Consider the following 23,182-nt stretch of genomic DNA (forward strand, 5'->3'; position numbering starts at 1 on the left):
ACACACACACACACACACACACACACACACACACACACACACACACACACACTTACCCTGTTGGTATCCAGGTTCTCCGACTCTTTGAGCTTGACCGGGTCGATTTCACAGGGTTTATGTTCTGCGCAGATCTGTGAAGATTTACAAAAGTAGTGATATATCCATTGATGACCGATTAAGCAAAATATTCTAAGAGGTGATACAGAGAAAGATTTGTGACATGAATGAAATCAAGAAATAAGAGTATGATTGGCAGTGTCATACCTCGTCTATGATTGGTCTGAGCGTGACTTGCAGATAATGCATTCCTGCCAGCTTCATGGTCTCATCAATGCACTTGGATGTCAATGAGTTTCCCCGGAAAATTGTGTTAGGATCCCTACGCAGAGACAAGGTGTTTTTTCAATACAAATCAAAACAGCAGTTTAGTAAAAAACGATACATATATAAAAGGGAAGAGACTTTTAAACCATATAAGAGAGAACAATCAGGATTAGGAGCACAAAAGAGCAAACTTAAACTAAGAGTTGTTTAATCTATAATAAAGGATGAGACTAATGCATAGGTATAACTTTATGAACTTAATTGTAAATGTTATAAGTAATCATTGTTGAGCATTGATTCAAGGACACTTACTGTGTGCGGTTGACTTCAGCGTGAGCGATGGCGCTGATGAAAGGCACAATCTTGCCGTAGTGAAGAAACAGACGCACGAGGGGAATGGCGGCTTCTTGTTTCTCTCGACACACCTCCCCCAGAGTGTGAGCTGTGGACGACGATACAGGCTGGGCAGAGAGGAGCAGAGTCAACATGTGCCATTCAAACAGTGAGATGTGAAGAAGCTGCAGGAAACCGGAGACACTCGTATACACACACCTGTACATTAGCGGATTGCAGGAGCAGATCTCTGAGGGGGGAGTAGTGTTCGGAGGGGAACACGTGGTCCTCGGTGTAAACGATGTTCAGACGCAGAGAGCCAAGCTCTTCCACCTTCACCGACTTCCCTCCATTCTCCCTGGGCTGAAGAAAGTACCTGAGGGAGAAAACATACAAAAGATCAGACCAAAATTTCTGCTCACTGATGGGATTGTGATGGATGGGAGACAATTGTCTTATTTACTACAGCCATTAAATAGTGCTAACACATAGCAAGCTAAGCAAATCCAAAATGTTCTATAAGCAATGATAAAAATGGTGTAAAAGGTGTTGGTAGTCGCAAAAAACACCACCAAGAAGTATTACACAACTCTGCAGTTTCAGTCAGCTCTACAGATCTTTTAAGCATCTTTAAATGGTATTGTCTTAATGTTTTGGTTTTCAGGCAACCAACCCAATTCTTGTGGTTCACTCTCACTTCCAGCAGATATCTCCCTAAACAGTTGATGGAGAAAAATCTGAGCTACGAGAATTAATATTGTAATTACATTTGTTGGGGAACTCCAAGTGAAGGCTAATGTGTTTCCGTGTTAACTGGATTTGCTAACAGGCAATTGTTCACCTTCTCATTTTAAAAAGGTCATCATGTGTTAATGCAGTGTTAAGACTAAGAGCTTTGCAGAAAAGAACAAGATTAAGCAGGTCCAACTGTCACATAGATATAGACAATTGCTAAATATATTCTCTTTATATGTTGTTCCTTTCTGTTACGGACTGCACTGACAACTCAATGTTCATTCTCTTTGTTAACATTTCCAACAAAGTGCTCCCACAACCAATGGAGGCTCTAGTTATTCAAAAGAAATGAAATACAAAAACAGTCTGTTGGATCAGCTATTTGTTAAAAAGCCTTCACTGATCCTGGTTAATTAAAAACTTTTAAAAAAGGACTGTTGTCCGTGTTGATACTACAGCTCTGCTGTTGCTGTAGCAACACATACCCAGAAAGTCAATGGACAATGATCATTGAATCAAACACACCCAGCCCCAGCAGGGTACAGTGGAACAAAACCATAAAACACACCAAAATGATTGACAGAGTGTGTGTATGTGACGATGTAACGTGTGTGTGTGTGTGTGTGTGTGATGCTCCTCTCACCATGCGTCGTGGACCCCAGCCTGACCCAGCGCGCGCAGAGGAACTCGCACCCCCCCCAGGAACTCATCCCCGAACTTCAGGTTGCTGGCGTTCCACAGATCCACCCTGAATACACACCAAAGGGTACAATTTAAACATGGGAAACTTTTTAACAAACCAAACTATTCAAATCCCCTTAAGGCGGCCAATGGCTCACCTTAGTGCTAACTTGTCAACATCCTCTTCTTCTACATCAAATTGACGCTTTGTGTAGCTTAATGGCCGTGTCACCTAGAAATGGAGACAGAGTAGATTAGAAGTCACATTTTATCCCAAAAAAACAAACTGGTGAAAGCACATACAGTATTGTTTCAGTCATGGTTTTTAGCTTCTCAAATGAGAGGATCACTTATTTTTCATCTACCAGTATATTTATTGATAAAAAAAAACAGACGATAAGATTTGGCATCCAGTTAAAGCGTGCATTAAAGGAAACATGGGAATTTCTGAAATCCTGGAATTGTTTTTTTTTTTTTCTGTCCCTGTGATTAACATACTTTTCAGAGTGAGAGAACGCCACTCGTCTTGACCCACATCATGCTTACACATTTTTAAATTTATTATGTACCGTTTCCTTTTTTTGCCAAATCTAGTTGTTAATTTTGATTGAAATTATTAGTTGAAAAACATATTTAAAAATGGCCCAAATCAAACTCTAAACTCACTATCTGACAGATTTGGATCCACATGGGAGCCATCAGAGATCAGAATGTGGCAGTGTCTATGTTAGTATGGAGCAATGAGAAGATACAATTTGAAAGAATTAAAAACAGGGACAACCACATGACAGAAGCATGATAAATGGTCTCTTTGCGTGAGGACAGGGCCTGAAAGGGGTCCGCGGGCAGAATGCTCTGCAGGGTATGAGTCCTGTTCCTGTGGTGGTCGGGAATAAATGAGACAGTCTTGTTGGATAGAAATAAATGGGCTAGATTGTTTGGTGGTTTGTCCGAATCAATCATACTCTTGTCCTGCTGTCTTCCAGCGCTGCAGCAGGGGCAATAGGGAGGAGCGACACAAAAATGTCAGACCAGTGTAGCTGGGGAGCGAGGGTTAACGGGGGCAGTGTGACAGGGAGGGTGTGTGTGCAAAAAAAACATCTATAAATATAAACTCATGAATATGATAAAATGTGAACATTGACACGCTTTTACACATTCAGTGAAAGACTGCATGACTGCATGAATTTATGTTTTTCCAGTTGCTTTTTCTTATAATTTCAACTTTTATCACATTCATTTTAACCATTTAAAAATAATGACATGAAATGGAGATTGTAAGTGTGTCTATGTGTACAAGACGTATATATATATATATATTGACTAATGATAGAAATATGAATTGTGAGATTTTTAACAAAGACAAACTATATATATATATATATATGTGTGATATATATATATATATATATATATATATATATATATGTATATATACATACTGTATGACAAATAATGAACTTTGACTGCAACTGCGAAAAAAAGGATACAGGAGGATACAAACAGCTAGCTAATCAGTATGTAGTTTAAAACAAGTAACTAATGACTATACTTACAGCTTGTGTTACACTGTATATGTAAGCAGCTGTTGTAAATTAAGCTGAACAAAAATGGCTACTTACCAGGTAACTTGATAGATTATTAGGTGAAAATCCTGTTGTTCCATTGCTATCTAGAGTTCTGCTCCCAGGATGAACGCAGATTGCTCCAACTCAACATGCGGTCAGCACAGTCCGGGCAAGTCCAGGCGTGTGTTCAGTTTTGAAACTAAACCGTTAAAACTCAATAGATATGAGTTACTCTAACTTAGTATATCCCTATAGTTGAGTGAACACACACATATTTTTTCAAAAATCATTACATTTGTTAGTTACATTATTTTTGTCCTTTTTCAGTTTGACAGACTTATTAAAATGAGTTGTAAACTAACTAAAATAAGTTGAGGTAAAAAACTAAAAATGTTATGTTGAAAAAGTATTTAATTTTAAGTGGAATCTACTAACCTCATGAATCGTTTTTTTAGAGTGTTATAAAGGGTTTACAACTAGTTTGTAATTCATTTATTAATTAGGTTGTGAACACTTTATAAATCATTAATAAGCTTTTATAAGACATGAGATAAATAGGGCAACTGTTGCTTGCAACAGTGAGCCCACATTTATTTGTACTGCTAAGCCTTATATTGACTTAGCTTAATTCGTCTTCTTCATCAGCCAGCATCCTTGGTATCTCCTTGAGTTGATTCTCGCAAAGTAGCCAACATAAGGCTTAGTCATCTTGCCTAATAGTGAGCTTTTGTTGATATATGAAAACTATGTTAGAACTGGTTTATAAATGGTTAATGATTAATAAAGTGTTTACAACCGAATTCATAACCTAATTATAAACCCTTTATGAATCCTTTATAAGGGTGGTCTTATTGTAAAGTGGTACGATGTGTTGATCAGCAGGAAAATGATTTATATGATACTATCAAATAATTATAGATAATTGTTCCAGCCTGTCAAATTGTAGGATATTTACTATTTTATAAGGTTTAAAATTCAATGTTTTAGTTTTAGGTTGCTGGTCAAGTCACAACGCACAATGATGACAAGTATTTAGCTGGCTTCACAATATTTGCTGACCAGTTTCCACTTCTTAAATGTACTGTTCTGTGAAAGAAAACCAGATTGAATGGACCATAGAGTAGCAATTAGCAAAAAAAACATATGTACTTTTTAAAGTCCATTGTGTGACACAACAGAAGTTGGGGCATAATGGTGCTTACAGTTTTGTTCTATTCTGTAATTAAGCAGGGGAAAAGGAGCAACCAGCCACTGATATTCCCCCCGTCAGCTTTGCTGGTATTTCTTGTTGGATTTAAATCCACAGTGGCATTATTTGACCCATCACTCATTGGAATCCAAGACTACTCTGTTTAGGGTGCTGCTGGCATTTTAAGGTAGACATTTTCAAACATATTAAACCATTTAAATATTATATATACAAATATATATATACAGTTGCAAGAAAAATGATGTGAACCCTTTGGAACTACCTGGATTTCTGCATAAATTGGTCATAAAATGTGTTCTGATCTTCATCTAACTCACAACAATAGACAAACACAGTCTGCTTAAGCTAAAACCACAGAAACAATTATATGTTTTTATGTTTTTATTGAACACACCATGTAAACATTCACAGTGCAGGGTGGAAAAAGTATGTGAACCCTTGGATTTAATAACTGGTTGACCCTCCTTTGGCAGCAATAACCTCAACCAAACGTTTCCTATAGTTGCATATCAGACCTGCACAACGGTCAGGAGGAATTTTGGACCATTCCTCTTTACAAAACTGTTTCAGTTCAGCAATATTCTTGGGATGTCTGGGTCCAAAATTCCTCCTGACCGTTGTGCAGGTCTGATATGCAACTATAGGNGGGGCTGGAGAGTAGGCCAAGCAGGGGTTATATAAACAAGCTTATTGGACAGGAAGCGCTCTGGCATTAGTGATGCTTAACCCAGCCCTCTCCTTATTCCTTGTTAGGAACCTGTGTGTGGGTGTGTATCAGCAGCGTGGTGCAAGCTGTTGCTTGTGTAGTCAGTTCAGCTGGAGACAGTGCATTGATTTGGTGTGTGTAATTCATCATACAGTGGGAACGGGGGTGTGAGTAGTTGTGCATCACCCTGGCACACAGGAAGTGATTCACCCCGCTGGTGTCCTGGTCTGTTTGGGTGCTAATCCCCTTACAGCATGATGTCATCCATCACAGGAACGCATGGATGTCATCCTAATTCTCTACTTTTATCTGTTTTTGAATCAGCATGTGATAGTAAACTCGTTTTCTGAGGGATGTGGATTTTGTTGAATAAAGGCTATACATTCCGACACTGATGATGCTCTATTCAGTGTAATTGTCACTTTACAGTGTGACAGTGAAATATCTGTTTTCCCACCTCTGTCTTCCTAAGAATCTGCTATTCCTTTTTCAGAAAACACCATATTAGAACTTTATGTTTTCTGTATGCATACGTTGTACTACATTAAGGGTGTGAAGACAGTGGCAAATTAAAAGCTTAAGTAGTATATTGTTTAAATTGTAATGTATGGTTGTGCAGAAATCTTAAAATGCAGGAATGTATGTCATTTAGAAAAAGTCATTTCTGCAGAACCATAAAGAAAAACGTTATGCTGCTTTTCTTTTTTTGTTGATCAGGGATGTTTGAATCCTATTCTGGAAACACATTGAGGATTACATCCTACCTGAACTGAGGATATGGTCTCAGCTTTTTATTTTAGTTTCTCTTCGGCCTCTCTCAAGTGGCGTTTGTGCTGTGTGTGTAGTTGCTGGATCACACTGGATTTACAGTTGGCACAACTCACCGCCAACAGCTCAAAGGGAATTACTTCCATCTCTTTTCATCTGCCCCTCTCTCAGCATCGACCTTTCTTACCCACACACAGACACACCTCATATTGACGCAGGGGACCATTTTCACTTGCTGGGAAAACTCTCAGAGAGCTATATACTTGGTCCCAAATGTATTAACAAGACTCCCAGCGTAGGAGGGAACTAGAGTGTGAATGGACCAGATGTTTTATGTCTGTGAAAAGGGGGCGGTTTAATGGGTTGCCTGATATGATACATGTGCGTGTCTACATTTGTACATTAATGTGTGATTCATTCATGGTTTGTGTGCGTGTGTTTCCACAGAGTGTTGGAGTGCCAAGGTCTTCCTATCGTTAACGGCCAATGTGATCCGTACGCTGCTGTGTCCTTACTCGGCCCTTCAAGGTAAGAGCTCTCACATGATTAGATGTCATTTTACCGTACTCAACTTTGTTTATCACACGTTTGATTTCTAATAAACATGTGTTTTTGTAATCTCCATCTGCCTCTCTGTATCTCTCAGGTCGGAAGCCAAGAAGACCAAAGTGAAGAGGAAAACCAACAACCCACAGTTTGACGAGGTTTTCTATTTTGAGGTAAATATTTTGGTGTGATTTGCTTAACAGCAACTTCACGTCAGTGTCAAGATGTGTCTTTATGTTGGGTATCACTCCAAGTAGAGGTATAGTGAGGGTTAAAACAATTATGTGAAAGCTGAACTATACAACCATATTTCATTGTGGAGTTATTTTTATATAATTCTAGCACAGCCCCATCCAACTTCAGAGGTCAAAATTACCAGCATAGGTGTTGATGTACAGAGCCTTCAATAACCACCAAACAGACCAAAAAAGGAATAATATAACCTGGACTCATCGAGTCATTTTGGTAAAAACTAGGTAACAGTTAAGCAAAAAAAATTATAAATAAACATATATATTGTGTAGGTTTTTTAACTATTCCAGGTTTTAGGTTAAAAAAGTTAACTGGAAAAACTGCATAATAGTTTTGTGTGATATTTTTTGTGTGATATATATATATATATATATATCACACATATATATATATATATATAGTTTGTCTTTGTTAAAAATCTCACAATTCATATTTCTATCATTAGTCAATATATATATATATATACGTCTTGTACACATAGNGGAGAGGGCTGGGTTAAGCATCACTAATGCCAGAGCGCTTCCTGTCCAATAAGCTTGTTTATATAACCCCTGCTTGGCCTACTCTCCAGCCCCCCCCCCCACTTTCTCTCTCATCACCACTGTGAGCTCTGACAGGCCAGACAGCGGTGGTGAAGCAGACTTTGTTGTTTTTAGTCCACGTTACTAATTTTAGGTTAATTTGTTTCTATTCTGCACCCACGTAACCTGTCAAAAACATTTTGACTCAAGTAAGAGGGAAATGAATGACCTCATAGGGCCAAAACCACACACAATAAAAGCAGATGTTATGATGAGTTTGTGTCACTGTCGGGGGCACTCTTACAAATAAGTGAAATTAAACATAAATCAGAACATCAAATAGAAAGTTTACGTAAAACATGTTTCTTGTTTCCAGATGTAATTCACGGTTACAAAATGACCTATTCTTCTGTCTGTCAGTATATTTAAATATCGGAGGAAGTATTTAGATGTTTTAAAGTGACTCAAAGCTATATTGTAAAAATGCTCAATAACAAGTTAGAAACCTACATTCAACATATTAATTGGAGTGGCATGAACACGTTTTTCCTGAAAGCAATAGATAATACCTACACCTCCTGGGTTTAGATTGGTTATCTATAGACCAGAGAATATGAAGATTGGATTAACAGCACTTATTACATGGCTTAGTTGAATACTCGATTCTGATTGGTCAATTCAGAACACGTGACACGTTGTTAATACCGAACAGACAGACCGCTGTCAAGGAATTATTGACCGTTGTTAAGGACGCTCACATCTGCAGAAAGAAGTCCGTTCGATTTAACTGTATACAGTTTGGCCGAAAAGCAAACTGCATGCAATTTGCTTTTCTAACTGACAAGACAAGAGCGACAAGAAAACAGCGGAGAAGTAACGGGCAGAAATCCTCCTTTTTACGCAGCGGTCCAGACATAGACATCAGACGGCGACACACATTCAGTTGCCAGTTACTTTGACATTAGGGCAGGGATATCTAGATACTTTCCAAGGTTTGACATAATGAATTGTGCTACTTTTAAAGCAAGGAGCGATGTTTTCAAATCTGTATTCTATAACACATAGGTTTGAGCAAGCTCTCTGATTGGTCAATAGGCGTGTTTGATTCCACGATCAAACAACGATCAAATAGAACGTGCCTAATCACAAAGTATCCAGTGGCCTACACACGCCACTAGCCTACCGAAACTACTTCCATGAGCCTACATCGTGTGGTTTCCATAGCGACGTTTAGCGACACACAGCTGTTACACTGTTATACATTGTCTCTCGTTGGAAATTGGTAGCTACAAAATGTCAGATTTTAGAGTTAATTTTGATTTGTTGGGGGGCCTCAGTATTTTACGAGTCATCGCTTCGCAGCTACTGGGCTCCATCTCTAGACCAGGGGTTCCCAAACTTTTCAGCCCGCGACCCCCAAAATAACAGTGCCAGAGACTGGCGACCCCCTGTCGAAAAAAAGAAAACGTTTGAGAAACTCTGCGCTAGTGGTTTGTCAAAGACAAAAATGTCTATGCTAACGTTATTATTAATAATAATTTATTTTTTTTAATTATAAAAAAAAGTAATCAATTTTTTTTAATAATTTTTTATTTTCCATTTTTATTTTGTAATCATNTTCTCCTGTTGAAATACTCGCGGCAGGCTTCCAATGGAACCATCAGCGGCATCTGTACTTTGTGTTTAGCGCTAATTAGCAAGTGATAGCATGTTGGAAACAGACTAAACTAAAGTGGTGAACATGGTAAACGTTAGCATTGTTACTTTATGTTGATAAATATGCTGCGGAGGTCATGGACTCATAAATCTGCCCCTACTAAATTGTTTCAGTGTGCGTGTTGCTATGTATAAAATGTTATTGCACACGCATGTGATGTGTGTGTGTGTGTGTGTGTGTGTGTGTGTGTGTGTGTGTGTGTGTGTGTGTGTGTGTGTGTGTGTGTGTGTGTGTGTGTGTGTGTGTGTGTGCTCTCCAGCTCTTCTTTTGCAGCATGCAGCAGTAAAGTCTGATGATGAGCCAGCATGGCCCTGTTCCCAGAGCGCATATTGGTTAAGGAGCTTAGAGCAGGAGGTCATCTAGTCAGATTTCTCTAGAAAGACACGTGTACGAGGGAGAGAGAGAGAGTGTGTCCATTCAGCTCTACAGATCAAACTAACCGATCAAAAGAAATGTCATGTATTGAAGCATGTTTTATTGCAAGTATACTTTGTTTAGTGTTGTTTACACTAAAATGCATTCATCTTAAAATGTGCTTCAGAGTACAATACATAAAATACTAAATAACAGCAACAAAAGAGAAAAATACACAACATGCATACAAATACAAGAATACAAATAAACCAACCTTTAAAAAAAAAGAAGGATTTATTAACACTGATACTCCTCCATATTAAAGTTATTGTTATTTCTGTTAAATGTTCTGATTATTGCGCAAGTAAAATAAACAAATAATTAAAAATATATGAAATTATTTCACTCTCAAGTTCATATTCCTACTGATAATGACCTTTTAACTTTATAATAACACCATTGATGTGGCAGAACCTGAGAAATCGTCTTTTTTCATTCCACACATCCTTTTTCAGTTCCGAAAACACATTACCTAAATAACCCACAATGTAACCCGACACCGACAGTTGTTTCGAGATTTGGCTTGTCCTTGACTCAATACTTCCTTATTTTTCATATTCAACGTGTAGTTTTCAGCTAGGGGATCATGTGAGGCAATTATCAGAGTTCAGAGAGCTCCCTCTTGCACAATAAGCTTTATCCGTATATGAATGGATAAGATAATTGCAAAAGGACCATACATTGAGCTCTTATGTAACTAAGGGGGATTAAAGCATAAACCGAATAGCTAAACAGAGAAAACCTAACTTCTATGCCGGAAATTGCAAAAGCGACGATTGCCTCCACATCTTTCTGTTGCCTATAAGACACACGCAGGGTTCCAAAGCTGCGGGGTCGCGAGATGATTACAAAAAAAATGGAAAATAACACCACACACTTATTAAAAAAATTGATTACTCTTTTTTTACATAATTAAAAAAACAATAACATTATTAATCTAATCAATAACGTTACGCGCACTAGACATTTGTCACAGACAACAATATGCTAACGTTATTATTACATAATAATTATTTTTTTAATATAAAAAAAGTAATCAATTTTTTTTAATAATTTTTTATTTTCCTTTATTTTGTAATCATCTCGCGACCCCCACTTGGGAACCCCTGCCTGTAGGCCACAGAAAATGTGGAGCACGCGCTTTTTGCAGCTCCGGGCCGAGAGAGGAGAGTGTGAGGCGGTTTTCCTGTAGCTATCCGGTAGCTAATCCCAGTTACCAAAGAGCCTCAATGAAGGTCCTTTGCAATTACTATCCACAAACGGTAAAGCTTATTGTGGCCAAGAGGAGCTCTCCGAACTCGCAATAAATTGCCTCACCTGATGTTCCTAGCTGAAAACTACACGTGTGAATATTGAAACATAAGGAAGTATTGAGTAAAGAAACACAAACACAAGCCAAATCTCGAAACAACTGTCGGTGTCGGGTTACATTGTGGGTTATTAGGTAATGTGTTTTCGGAACTGAAAAAAGGATGTGTGGAATGAAAAAAGACGATTTCTCAGGTTCTGCCACATCAATGGTGTTATTATAAAGTTAAAAGGTCATTATCATAGGGAATATGAACTTGAGAGTGAAATAATTTCATATATTTTTAATTATTTGTTATTTTACTTGCGCAATAATCAGAACATTTAACAGAAATAACAATAACTTTAATATGGAGGAGTATCAGTGTTAATAAATCCTTCTTTTTTTTTAAAGGTTGGTTTATTTGTATTCTTGTATTTGTATGCATGTTGTGTATTTTTCTCTTTTGTTGCTGTTATTTAGTATTTTATGTATTGTACTCTGAAGCACATTTTAAGATGAATGCATTTTAGTGTAAACAACACTAAACAAAGTATACTTGCAATAAAACATGCTTCAATACATGACATTTCTTTTGATCGGTTAGTTTGATCTGTAGAGCTGAATGGACACACTCTCTCTCTCTCCCTCGTACACGTGTCTTTCTAGAGAAATCTGACTAGATGACCTCCTGCTCTAAGCTCCTTAACCAATATGCGCTCTGGGAACAGGGCCATGCTGGCTCATCATCAGACTTTACTGCTGCATGCTGCAAAAGAAGAGCTGGAGAGCACACACACACACACACACACACACACACACACACACACACACACACACACACACACACACACACACACACACACACACACACACACACACACATCACATGCGTGTGCAATAACATTTTATACATAGCAACACGCACACTGAAACAATTTAGTAGGGGCAGATTTATGAGTCCATGACCTCCGCAGCATATTTATCAACATAAAGTAACAATGCTAACGTTTACCATGTTCACCACTTTAGTTTAGTCTGTTTCCAACATGCTATCACTTGCTAATTAGCGCTAAACACAAAGTACAGATGCCGCTGATGGTAATGTTTTGTCTGCAGTTTTTGCAGGAATGTGGTCATTAAAGTGACATTTTATCATCAAAGGGCTACAGGGATAAATGAGAGGATCACCAATCAGCGGGATACATCCTCTGAGTTTAACTGTTTGATTCAAGATATTTAAGACAAGAGCAATGGACGCAGAGAGCTCGCAGTTACTGTGGACATGACACACAGGATGTACTGACTTGGAAGTTTTATAAAGCTATGAAATACCCTTCTACAGAACATTTTTGTATTTTTCTCAGGAAAGGACTGTGTGTGTGTGTGTGTGTGTGTGTGTGTGTGTGTGTGTGTGTGTGTGTGTGTGTGTGTGTGTGTGTGTGTGTGTGTGTGTGTGTGTGTGTGTGTGTGTGTGTGTGTGTGTGTGTGTGTGGTCTCACCGTGTGGCTAGTTTATGGTTGATGGCTCCACTGTCAGTGATGACTTCACTCAGACGCAGCTCCAAGTGTACTTTTCCCTGCAACACACAAATAGTCACTTTAAATGTTCAATGTTCTGCAGAGGTCTTGTGAACACTTCAGCACGGCCCAGAGACAGGTGACAAACCTATGCATTCATCAATGTGTTTGTGTAAATGTGAAATGGAGTTGGATACAAGACATATTTCTGCAGACAACATGCAACCTTAACCAATGTAAGTTAAACTGGTTTAGTGACAATCCATATCATACAATGAATAATGAAACAGGTTCAATCATGTATCTCTCAACCAATAAAGACATGTTAAACTATCTCTGAAAACACATTATTGGAAATCCCTTGTTTTCATTGGACATAGTAGAGTCCAGGTTCTCTGCTCAAAGTGCCAAACATAGAAATTCCAAATGTATCGCAATATACATATTTCATTATATACTCTATCTTTATTCTAAATGATTAAAACTGTTTGAGAAGAACTGATCCAAGGAAAGCCCAAAATACATTCAACAATAATTATTCCTCAATAAATCCCAGTACAAAACAAAAACATACACAATCATGAACAAAGAGGCATTCCTCCGCCAACAGAGACACTGTATGTAAATAACTGCGAGGCTGAGCATCATGCTTAAGTTATTTTCCCTCTGAAGTGATTGGATTAATGACATAATGACAGTGTAGTGGTGCAGCTGTCTAGAAAAGCTCCTTTAATTAACAGCATCAGTATGCAAACTCACAGGCGTTGCTCTTTGTGGCCGATTCAAGCAGAAGGAACAAACACACGCACTTACACATGTGCGCACAGGCCAAACAATGTGTCCTCTATTGAAAAGAGAAAAGAGACACTCTATCTTCCTACTTCATTTGATCCATCTCCCTCGCTTTCTCTCTTTTCTCTCAATCTCTCACACATCCTTCCTCTCCCCGGCTCCCCGGATGAATGTGTCTCTGTTTCAGATCCCTGCTCCAGGGCTGCTCACACCCATCTGTCTGCAGATGTTACTGTTCACTGTGTCTCAGACTGTGTGTGTGTGTGTGTGTGTGTGTGTGTGTGTGTGTGTGTGTGTGTGTGTGTGTGTGTGTGTGTGTGTGTGTGTGTGTGTGTGTGTGTGTGTGTGTGTGTGTGTGTGTGTGTGTGTGTGTGTGTGTGTGTGTGTGTGTGTGTGTGGTACTATGTGCTGGGTGTGTGCGTGCATGCATGAATGTGTGTATCCATGCATGTGTGTTAGACTGCTGAACACAGAATAGAAGAACATTTTGCACATTTTCAATATGCATGTAAGACAAGTGAGGCAAAATGCAACAGCTCCAGACTGGATCACTAGAAGATTGAACGATTCACAGATAACTCAATGGTTGTAGAAAAATGACAGATTTGGTCACATTAATGCATTTACAGTATGTACACAATAATTTATGTATTTCCTAGCTTGTTTACAACTTGGTGATAACAACAAATTAGATGTGTTAACTGCTTGGCAGGAAAAACAAATGTCAACCACAAAAGGCTACTAAATTAGCTTGAGCAGATTTTCTACAAAAAACATGTGTCTATTTGGTTGTGCATTGGATTAACATAAACAGAGCTGTGAGTGGAAAAAAGACAAAAATGCAAACATTGAGGTCAAATGTAAACATTACAGTCAGGAAGACTGTCTCTCAAAATTACCCAAAAAAACGGTCTCCTTTTAACTCCATTAAACCAGAACCAGTGATGTCATTATTCCACTACAGAACATCTAAAAAACAATCTGTGACCCAAACACACACTGTTGGTTTTTATTTCACAGCTTCACTAATGACAATTGAGAATGTGGAAAAAATTGTGTTTCTGATTAAACCTGTGTGTTCACTCTCTCAACAGCTGATCACAAACAGAGCTGGGATGGAGGTAGACGGATCTACAGTATACACTGAGAGCCAGGTGACTTTGACCCTGCAGGCTCAGATGTTTTTGGTGCACACACGCTGTGTTTGTTTGGGTTCTGCCTTGCTTCAAACATTAAAATGCAGACACACTCATCACACATCAATGCACATACTGAATAGGACAATTGTCTATAGTTTGGTATCGTTTGAAACCAAAATAATAATGTTTTCATACTTTTGTTTAAGGGACAACATGTTTGTCTATGTAAACCTTTCCTTAAAATAAACCAACATTTTGTAATTTCAAAGCAAGTTCATGTTACTTTTGCTGAACAGAAACTATTGTGGCCACAAATTAGAGTTAGGGTTAAAATGAAAATGTATAATGTGATTGTAGATTAAGTATAGCGAGGTCATAATGTCAGATAATCAATTTAGTAAAGTTGCTATCTAAGATTAATCTAAAACTTGCTAACATTAGCTAACATACAGCTCCAGAAGCTTCTGTTCATACAAGAGTGCAGGATTTTTTAGGCAAGACCTCTTACTGTAATGAAATGAGCAAGGGTGTATTTAATGCGTATAACTTTTTTAGATAGAATTTGATGTGATGTGTGTTGATTGCTCTTTTAAGAGTGACATACTGCAATTTACCATATGAGAGTTTTCAAATACAGGCCATGATAAACAAATAAAAGATTGCTAGTTAATTGCATAACATTGGATGTAATAACCTGTAGCATGCTACAACAGCTAGATGATAAATCATTGTAATGTAAATGTTCACAGCACTTGTTCCACCATTACAACAATATAAGTCAATCCATTCTCCTGATCGATGTTATGTTACCACCAATCAAAATCCACATTCTCTGATTGTTTTCGTTCTAGAGGACACACCAAGTTTCAATAATAGCAGCTTAACACCATTCAGGGTAATGGGCAGAATGGGACTTGTGACTTTCTGCTTGTCCTGATGGAATAAATCCAGTGAAACTTCAGTACAAAAAATGTCTCCCTCTAATAAAACCATGTCCCAAATAAAAGCTTTGCTCAATCCGCCAAAGGAATCTATTCAGAATTTATACCAAAACCTTCAAAGAAATCAAGATTTCTATGTGAGCAAGTATTCAATGCCAGCTTTGAGTATCAAAAGGACACCAAAGAGAAACCAGACCAATAAGTGTCAAGTGGTTTCAGTGAAGAAACCGAGAAACAAAAGAACAGGAGGATCTGCAAGATAAGAATAATAGACGATCAGGGGATAGTGCTTTGTTATTAAAAAGCTGGTGTGTGCATGTGTGTGTGTGTGTGTGTTTTCCCTCTGTGCTGACCTGCACTTCTGAGTCAGCGCTGACAGGTTGGAGCTGGAACCAGGTGTCTTTGCCATGATATTTCTGCAGGTCCTCTTTCTTCACTGCTACCTTGCCTACACACACATTGACAAACAGGCAAAAACAGATGAGTTCAAAAAACCAAGTCATTTTTCGAAAAAAAGAAAAACCACCTATGTGCTCAGATGCAAGCTTCAACAAACACTCAAACACCCACACACCTGCTCACACGCTGTCAATCCACACTCCAGTCTCTCTTTAACACGTGTTGGCACCTGGTGCTCACACTGATAACTGTCAGTGGCCTGGAAATGACCCTGTCAACTCTACCCTGAAACTAACACGGTACATTCTGTTTACAACACTCACGAACACACCCACAAGTAAACACACACACATTAAAAGGGGCTGTTGATGATATAAATCCCACCCTGAGACAGATTTTTCAGTTAGTGGTTTGTGGTCACATACACAAATCGGCACACTGACACACCCAATGACACTGATAGTCATCCTCTCTCACACACACCGACACAGTGGTGCTTTAAGGGATCTAAAAGAAATAATTAAACAATGTGTGAAAGATGACTTGTTTAATGAGAAGTTCGATACCAATCTCATATCTGTCTGTTTAATATGAGGCATCTGCCAGAACAGGTTAGCTTAGCTTAGCATAAAGACTGGAAACAACTAGCTATGTCTGTGGGTAACAACATTAGTATGTAACCTCTCACAACTCAAAGTAAAACATATTTTGTGTAATTGTGCTTATGGTTGTTGTGATTCTCAAGTTTGATTGGCCAAGTGATATAAAGCTAATCTGTATTTGACAAATACACACGGCTCATTTGCAAATGAGATGTTAAATCTTCAGACCTTGGGGTCTACATTTTTGATAATGTGAAACAGGTAACTACTCAAATGTATTAACGATATATAAATTGCTCTTCTGATTTTCCTGGATAAAAGTTGAAGTGTTTAATCTATTAATTGGAAATTGAAAGCGGAGGTTACTTACAGTCATACATAACATAGAAACGCAGCTAATCCTCAAAATGTTGTTCTTGAGAAAAGACTCAAAGGATTCAATATTTATTAAACTTATTGTTACCTTATTTCTGTTTATTGTATACTGCCATTTATAACACAACAGTGTAACTAGTGCTGTTTACTTACCGATACTGGAGTCCCTCCTGAAGACATCCCTGTCGAAGATGTAGAAGGAGAGGTGTCTGAAGCTGCGCGGGATCTCACAGTAAAAGTCCTCGCCGTAGAATGGGCTGCAGGTCAAAGCAGAGACGAGGCAAACTGTGATTAGAGACTCCTCTGGTTTGTTTGAGCATGTTTTAGCACAAACACATGTAGTATTAAATATATTTATCCAGAGATGGGAGGAAGGAAACGTGTGTGGGAAAAAAGAGGGAGTTATGTTTGGAAAATCAAAACCGGAGTGTGTCAATAAGGACAAGAATATAGGATACATTTCTGTGAAACAAGGAGATGCCTTTGTCCAACCAGCTAGTTAAGGCATAATAATCTTTGTGTGACTGACCTCTTTATCTCAAGCGTTTAGTCATTCAATCAACAATTCATTAATTGGTTAATATTCAAACACTTCCTTTCCTTCCCAGAATGATTTTCAGTGTGTCCTTACTATGGGTATCCTGGTCAGAAAAATTGCCTTCATGCAAACATCACAGATATACTTCTTTTGTTATTCTTGCCCAAAGATGATTGATTTTGTCCATGAGGCCGTCAACAAATAAAGCTCCCATGCATTTACATCTTGCCATGAGTCATGTGGTCTACAACAATACTCCTGTTTGTGAAGACTGGCTGGAAGGTACATCTTCCACCAGGCTCTGCCTCACCTAAACCTCAGCCATAGAGACATTACAGCAATGTGAGTCTCGTGAGCGGAGCCCTCAGGGCCGCTGCTAACAATTACTGACTTCTTCTGTAACTCAGCAGACAAAAAGACACACAGAGAGGGGGGGTGGGGGGGTGGTGGATGGATGTATAGGCAGGCATGACTGCATTTATAAACAAACCTATTAAGTTTCATTCAGGCTACCATGTGTGTCGAAAGAATTGTACTTGTTTCCTCATCAGCCGGATGAAAGATGTGAAAGCTTGGGGCTGTGTAATCAAAGTGGAAGGAAGGGGACCGTAATCTATTCAGCCACCCATGATCTGTAAGTTAAACTTAGATTATATTACGTACATTACGCAGTATCTGCAAAGCATCTGGGTGAATTAGGTTATATGTTTTGAAAGCTTTGCAAATAAATTCCTTTTGTGATACATTTACACTAGCTTTTCACTTACGTTAATATATAATCTAATTTCCCCTACTTATAAGTTCAGCTGTGCATGTAACAACACACCATGACACAGAGTAAGACAAATGATTGATATAAAATGCATTTATTTGAGGGACACGAATAGTAAAATTATCTTTAAATACTTATATTATAATAGTTGTGATAACATTTAAAGTCAATCTTTTCTTCAAATTCATGAAGGCAGGGATTTACTATTTGGGGAGACATGTGTTTACGTTTGTATAGTGTCTCAACCTTGAGTTTTGAACGAGGAGGAAGTGGATATCATTTGACATTCATGTTTGAACGTTTCTGTATACAGATGGAAAGAATGACACACAAATAAGGGTGGAGGGCCCCTCAACGTACCAAAGGGACTTCTCGATGATCTTGGTCCTGAACACCTCTTCTTGGTCCAGGTTGACGGTGCAGTAGCAGTCTCTCATCCTGTTTGGTCCAGGGTACGGAGGGATGTTTTTTGCTTCTCCTGCACAAAGCAAGGGGAGGAGAGAGAGATAATTTTACAACGCTGTTGTAAGCAGTAACAATGTGTTTATTCAGGCACACTGCTGTAAGTGATTACTTATTTAGGAACCCTGAAAGCATGCCACGTTTAAAGAGACATAGCATTATGTAAATTCACACCTGTTTGAGCTTTGAGTAATCTGACTGCGCGCATAACAAGCTTAACTCTGCAAAGGTGACTATACCTAAATACCGGAAACACACACAGTAAGCCATGCTCTCAGAAACAGAAGAACCATTAAAAAACAACATATGTGCGCTTAAATGTTTGTGTGTCAGTCTGTATATGTTATCAGATCTGTGATTAATAGAATCTGTGTGGGACATTTCCTGAATCCTGCCGGAGAAAATCTGCTCATCAGACATCGTGGCAGATAGCACTCCCTTTTAAAAGAATGTGGTCACACCAGCCACCAAGACCCGAGTCTCTCTCACACACACACACACACAGAAAAACACACATACACACAAATACACGCACAAACCACAAAGGTGGTGCTCCAGTCCCTCAGGAGCAATACCATCTCCTTTATAAAGCCATGTGGCTCCCTGTTACTAAGTAATCTGTTCACAGGTTGTGTTTCTCTCCCCCTAAGGACCCACAGGACTCTGCGGTCTATAGTTACACGTGTATTAGTGCAACGTTGTCATTGTTAGCTCCATTATCTGTACGTGAATCTGATGCTGCCATTCAGCCTACATCTCACTGTTATTTCTGGCCTTAAAGGAGCAACTTCTTCACAATGTCAGCATGCGTCTGCGGCAGAGTGCTGCTGTTTGCAAGCTGAAACATTCTCTTTTAAATGTGATCCTACAGTGGATGCCAACATTTTTGGATTTGACCCAATACAAAATAAACAAGGTCTATTTGTGTTTTTTCCTTCATAAATAGTTTTATTATAAGAATGTTTAAAGGCCTTAAAAGGTGAGGTTTAAGAGAAATGTCATTTGTTGACTCCTTGTATTTATGTTGGAATATAACCGTCACTTTTGTAACAAGCGCTTTAGAATAAAACAGTAAGAAATAAAGTGAAAATCTAAAAATTATATTGCACACAAAAAACTGCCAATAAGGATTTCTAGAGTTTTTTCAAAGAAAAAGGTTTATGTTGTTACACAAGGTAACTAGTTATTCAACTATACTATATATAGCATAGTAGTAAAGCTTCTACACAAGATGTAGTGACCGAGTCCAACAATTAGTCAAACTTATGTTTTCTGTCACCTCAAAATTGCATATATTATAAATGTAATGTAAGGACATACTGAACATTGCATCCATTCAGCTCTACAAACTAAGGTTTAGGATTTCACGAGAACTCAATCTTATCAAACAATCCATTTAATACTTGAGAATAAGAGTCTGTGTTGAAATAATGCAAAGCAGGAGGAAGAAAAAGGATGTGAGCAATCACACTAGTCATGAAGTACACACTAACATGCTGTATCTTTGGAAATCACATGTGGTTAATTTCATAGGATTTGTCGAAACAATGTCAGGATTATCTATTTAGCTCAATGTGTTGTTGTTTACTTCTTTGTCAAAAACATAAGTTAGATTGGCAATAAGAGTGATAAATGGCCGGGGACAAAAGTAGTTGGTTCATCTCTACCTTTGGTCCATAACTCTTCACAGAGGATAAATAAAACCTGAAGAGAATAACCGAGGTGATTAAGTGTCTCTCTGTGGGGTTGGTAACACAACACAGTGGTATGGCTGCATCTCTGGAGGCTGATTCATACAGAGCGGGGAGCATTACACAACTATTTTACAATAACAACATTCATTCATAAATCAGAAAGACACCTGAGCTGTAAGACACAACACGTGCTCCACTGCTTTGATATGTTGTTTCAGAATCTGACCAACGCTGTCTGTGTTTACATGTGAGCGATGACGCATCGCTCTCATATCTCCTTCTTTATCCCGTCACCTCGTATTGTTATTACATCTCCCTCCTGTCTCCTCCTATCCTCCCATACTCCTATTGTTAATGTTATCTTCCTCCTGTAATCCTCTTCTTTCACCTCTCCTGCTCCAGACTGTTCTCCAATCTCAGTTTTCCTCCAGCTCTCACTCATGACCTGAGGTCTCTCTGATAGTTTGCAGCATCCAAGCACTGCTAGTAATCAAAACATCATGGGATTACCACAGCTTTCTCAGCAGTGTGTGTGTTTGTTTTTGTGTGTGTTTAAAGACTCAACTCAAAGCGTCAACTTCAATCTCTGTGCCAAAATTGCAGCAACTGGAAAGCCAAAAACACACAATTTATATATTTTAAGCATCATCTTACGTACTATTCAAAATCTAAGGACAGTTCAAGCAGTTTGGCATATCTTATGCAACTGTATCATTTGTATATTACTGCTGCTGACCTTTTTCCAACCTTTCTTAGATTGATGTGTGGATTTCTTTGTGTTTTTCCAGCAGCCAGAGGTTTCTACTCAAGCCTATATGACATCAAATCAACTTGCAGAGACTTGAAACTTGCCAGAGATAAGTAATCCATCACAATGAACATCTAGATGTTGTCAATTTGCTCACTGTTTAATTGATGTATTGTAATGCAGGTGAAAAGTTTGCTGCGTAGGTGGATCCAAGTGCAACCTCCTAGGGTTACAGACCAGATGTTGTCAGTTGGCATCAGTGTATAAACTGTCGGATAAAGTCAGTAATTAAAAAACTGATATCAAACAGCCATCTAACTCCCAGCAAGACAGCCAACAAGCAGACAAAACAATTTCAAACCGCAATCCCTTTCACAACTGTTTTTCCAACTTTGATATCATGCAATTAAGAGTTAATTTTGACTAGCACTGCAATCTGTAGTTATATGGCTAATAAGATGCAACACCACTAGTCAATACCACAGATACAGAGATATCGTAACGCTTCCTGTTTAGGGGGTAAAGGACACCTGGAAGAGTTGATGTGCAGCAAAGTTTGTCATTTTGCGGGAAGTTTACTACAACAGTCATGGTTGAGTAAACACGTTTTGCATGTTAGGATGTTCAATGGAGAGTGAGAGTGAGTCTATTACAAAAGAAACGATAAGCCTCTCCAGTAACCTGCCATTCAATACATTAGATTAAAGACTTTATTATGAAACCAGAGCGTGTAATCCTCTGTCTCAGCATGTCTATCTTTCTCTAATACTTTCTTTCATAGTGGTCCATGTTCTGCTGTTTTCTTCTTTCCATTTTCGCATAAAACCCCCCCTTTTCTTTTAGATTTTTCCTCTAGGGCTCGTGATGAATTGCCCTTTTCGTTTCGTTTTCCAATTTAGCTTTAACCTGATTTCACTTTCCTCTATTTATGGTTGCTTCCCCTTTTTTTCATCTCTCCCTCTCTAACTCTCTCTGTTTTTTCCAGAGGGTGTGTTTATCTCCCCTCAAGATTCAAAATAAGCAGAAAAATAAACAACAACAACAATAACAGCAGTTTTCTCTTTTCATCAAGCATCACTGTAGCTGCCCTTGGAGAATATGTTTCCCTAGTATCTGAGCAAAAACAAACGGTGCAAAAACTCTACTGCCATGTCTGTGTGTGTTTGTGTGTGTGTGTCTGCTGGGGTGGTGCGCATGCAAAACATGGGGGTGTTGAGCAGAGCTGCAGAGAATCACAGAAAAAACCAAAGGGGGCAACATTGAATGGGATAGCATCAAAAATGTTGACTCCACACTTCATTCCTGCAGAGGAAAGAGAAGTGAGGGAACCAGAGTGATTGAAGCACACAATGGACGCAGTGAATGTGAAGCTTTGTTTCTCTTCCTCCTCTGTTGACTAGTTTCCAATTCGCCAACCTTGTGTGTACAGTTTCAGAAGCACCACTCCACTAGTTATTCTAATCTCTTCTGACATGAACACATTCAAGGATACACAGGCGTGAATGCGTTCAGTGGCTAAGAGCTTGACTAGCAGGCCTGGGAAACACAGGCTTTAGGGAAGGAAGGAGGGAGGGGGGTGGTTAGTGAGAAAAATACAAGCAGTGTACTCAATAAAGGGTGAGAGGGGAGGAGGACTGCAGAGTGAGAGAGGGCGGGAGAGAGAGAGAGAGAGAGAGAGAGAGAGAGAGAGAGAAGTCAGTCAGATAGAAAACTTGAGAGTGGTTGGCTTCGGAGAAAGCTACAACAGGAAATGAGATGAGGAGAAAGGAATTTCAACTGGATACAAGATGTAGTTTAAAAGCAGTGAACAACCCAGTTACCCCTGTGTGTGTGTGTGTGTGTGTGTGTGTGTGTGTGTGTGTGTGTGTGTGTGTCACTGTGAGAATGGAAAGAAAACCTGATACTTGTAAGAGGACAATTTATTATGCCAGTTATTACTCAGTTCCTTTGATGGTCCTAAGTAGAGTCTTTCAGAAAGACATTACTGTCTTTCTGAAAGTGACGTAACATAAGAACACTACACACACACACACACACCCATCAGATATTCACCGCATCAGATAGATCCCACAGCGAGATATTCCTTATCACTCAATCAAATAAGGGCTGCAACTTGCATTTAATTTCGTATTCAGCT

The 23,182-nt window shown here is 38.7% G+C and overlaps 1 protein-coding gene across 1 annotated transcript in view; it reads right to left on the reverse strand.

Annotated features, from left to right (window-relative positions):
* The window catches only part of rasa3 (RAS p21 protein activator 3), a 42,392-nt gene that overhangs the window by 12,477 nt on the left and 6,733 nt on the right, over nucleotides 1–23,182 (reverse strand). Inside the window, 10 exon segments of the mRNA XM_010786812.1 lie at nucleotides 57–131; nucleotides 265–379; nucleotides 637–785; nucleotides 877–1,033; nucleotides 2,036–2,140; nucleotides 2,232–2,308; nucleotides 12,574–12,642; nucleotides 15,809–15,903; nucleotides 16,985–17,088; nucleotides 18,502–18,619. Of these exon segments, the coding sequence (XP_010785114.1) occupies nucleotides 57–131; nucleotides 265–379; nucleotides 637–785; nucleotides 877–1,033; nucleotides 2,036–2,140; nucleotides 2,232–2,308; nucleotides 12,574–12,642; nucleotides 15,809–15,903; nucleotides 16,985–17,088; nucleotides 18,502–18,619 (1,064 nt within the window).

This window comes from Notothenia coriiceps, unplaced genomic scaffold, assembly GCF_000735185.1.
Source record: "Notothenia coriiceps isolate Sejong01 unplaced genomic scaffold, NC01 NC01_scaffold00001080, whole genome shotgun sequence".
In the NCBI taxonomy this organism is placed as follows: domain Eukaryota; kingdom Metazoa; phylum Chordata; class Actinopteri; order Perciformes; family Nototheniidae; genus Notothenia; species Notothenia coriiceps.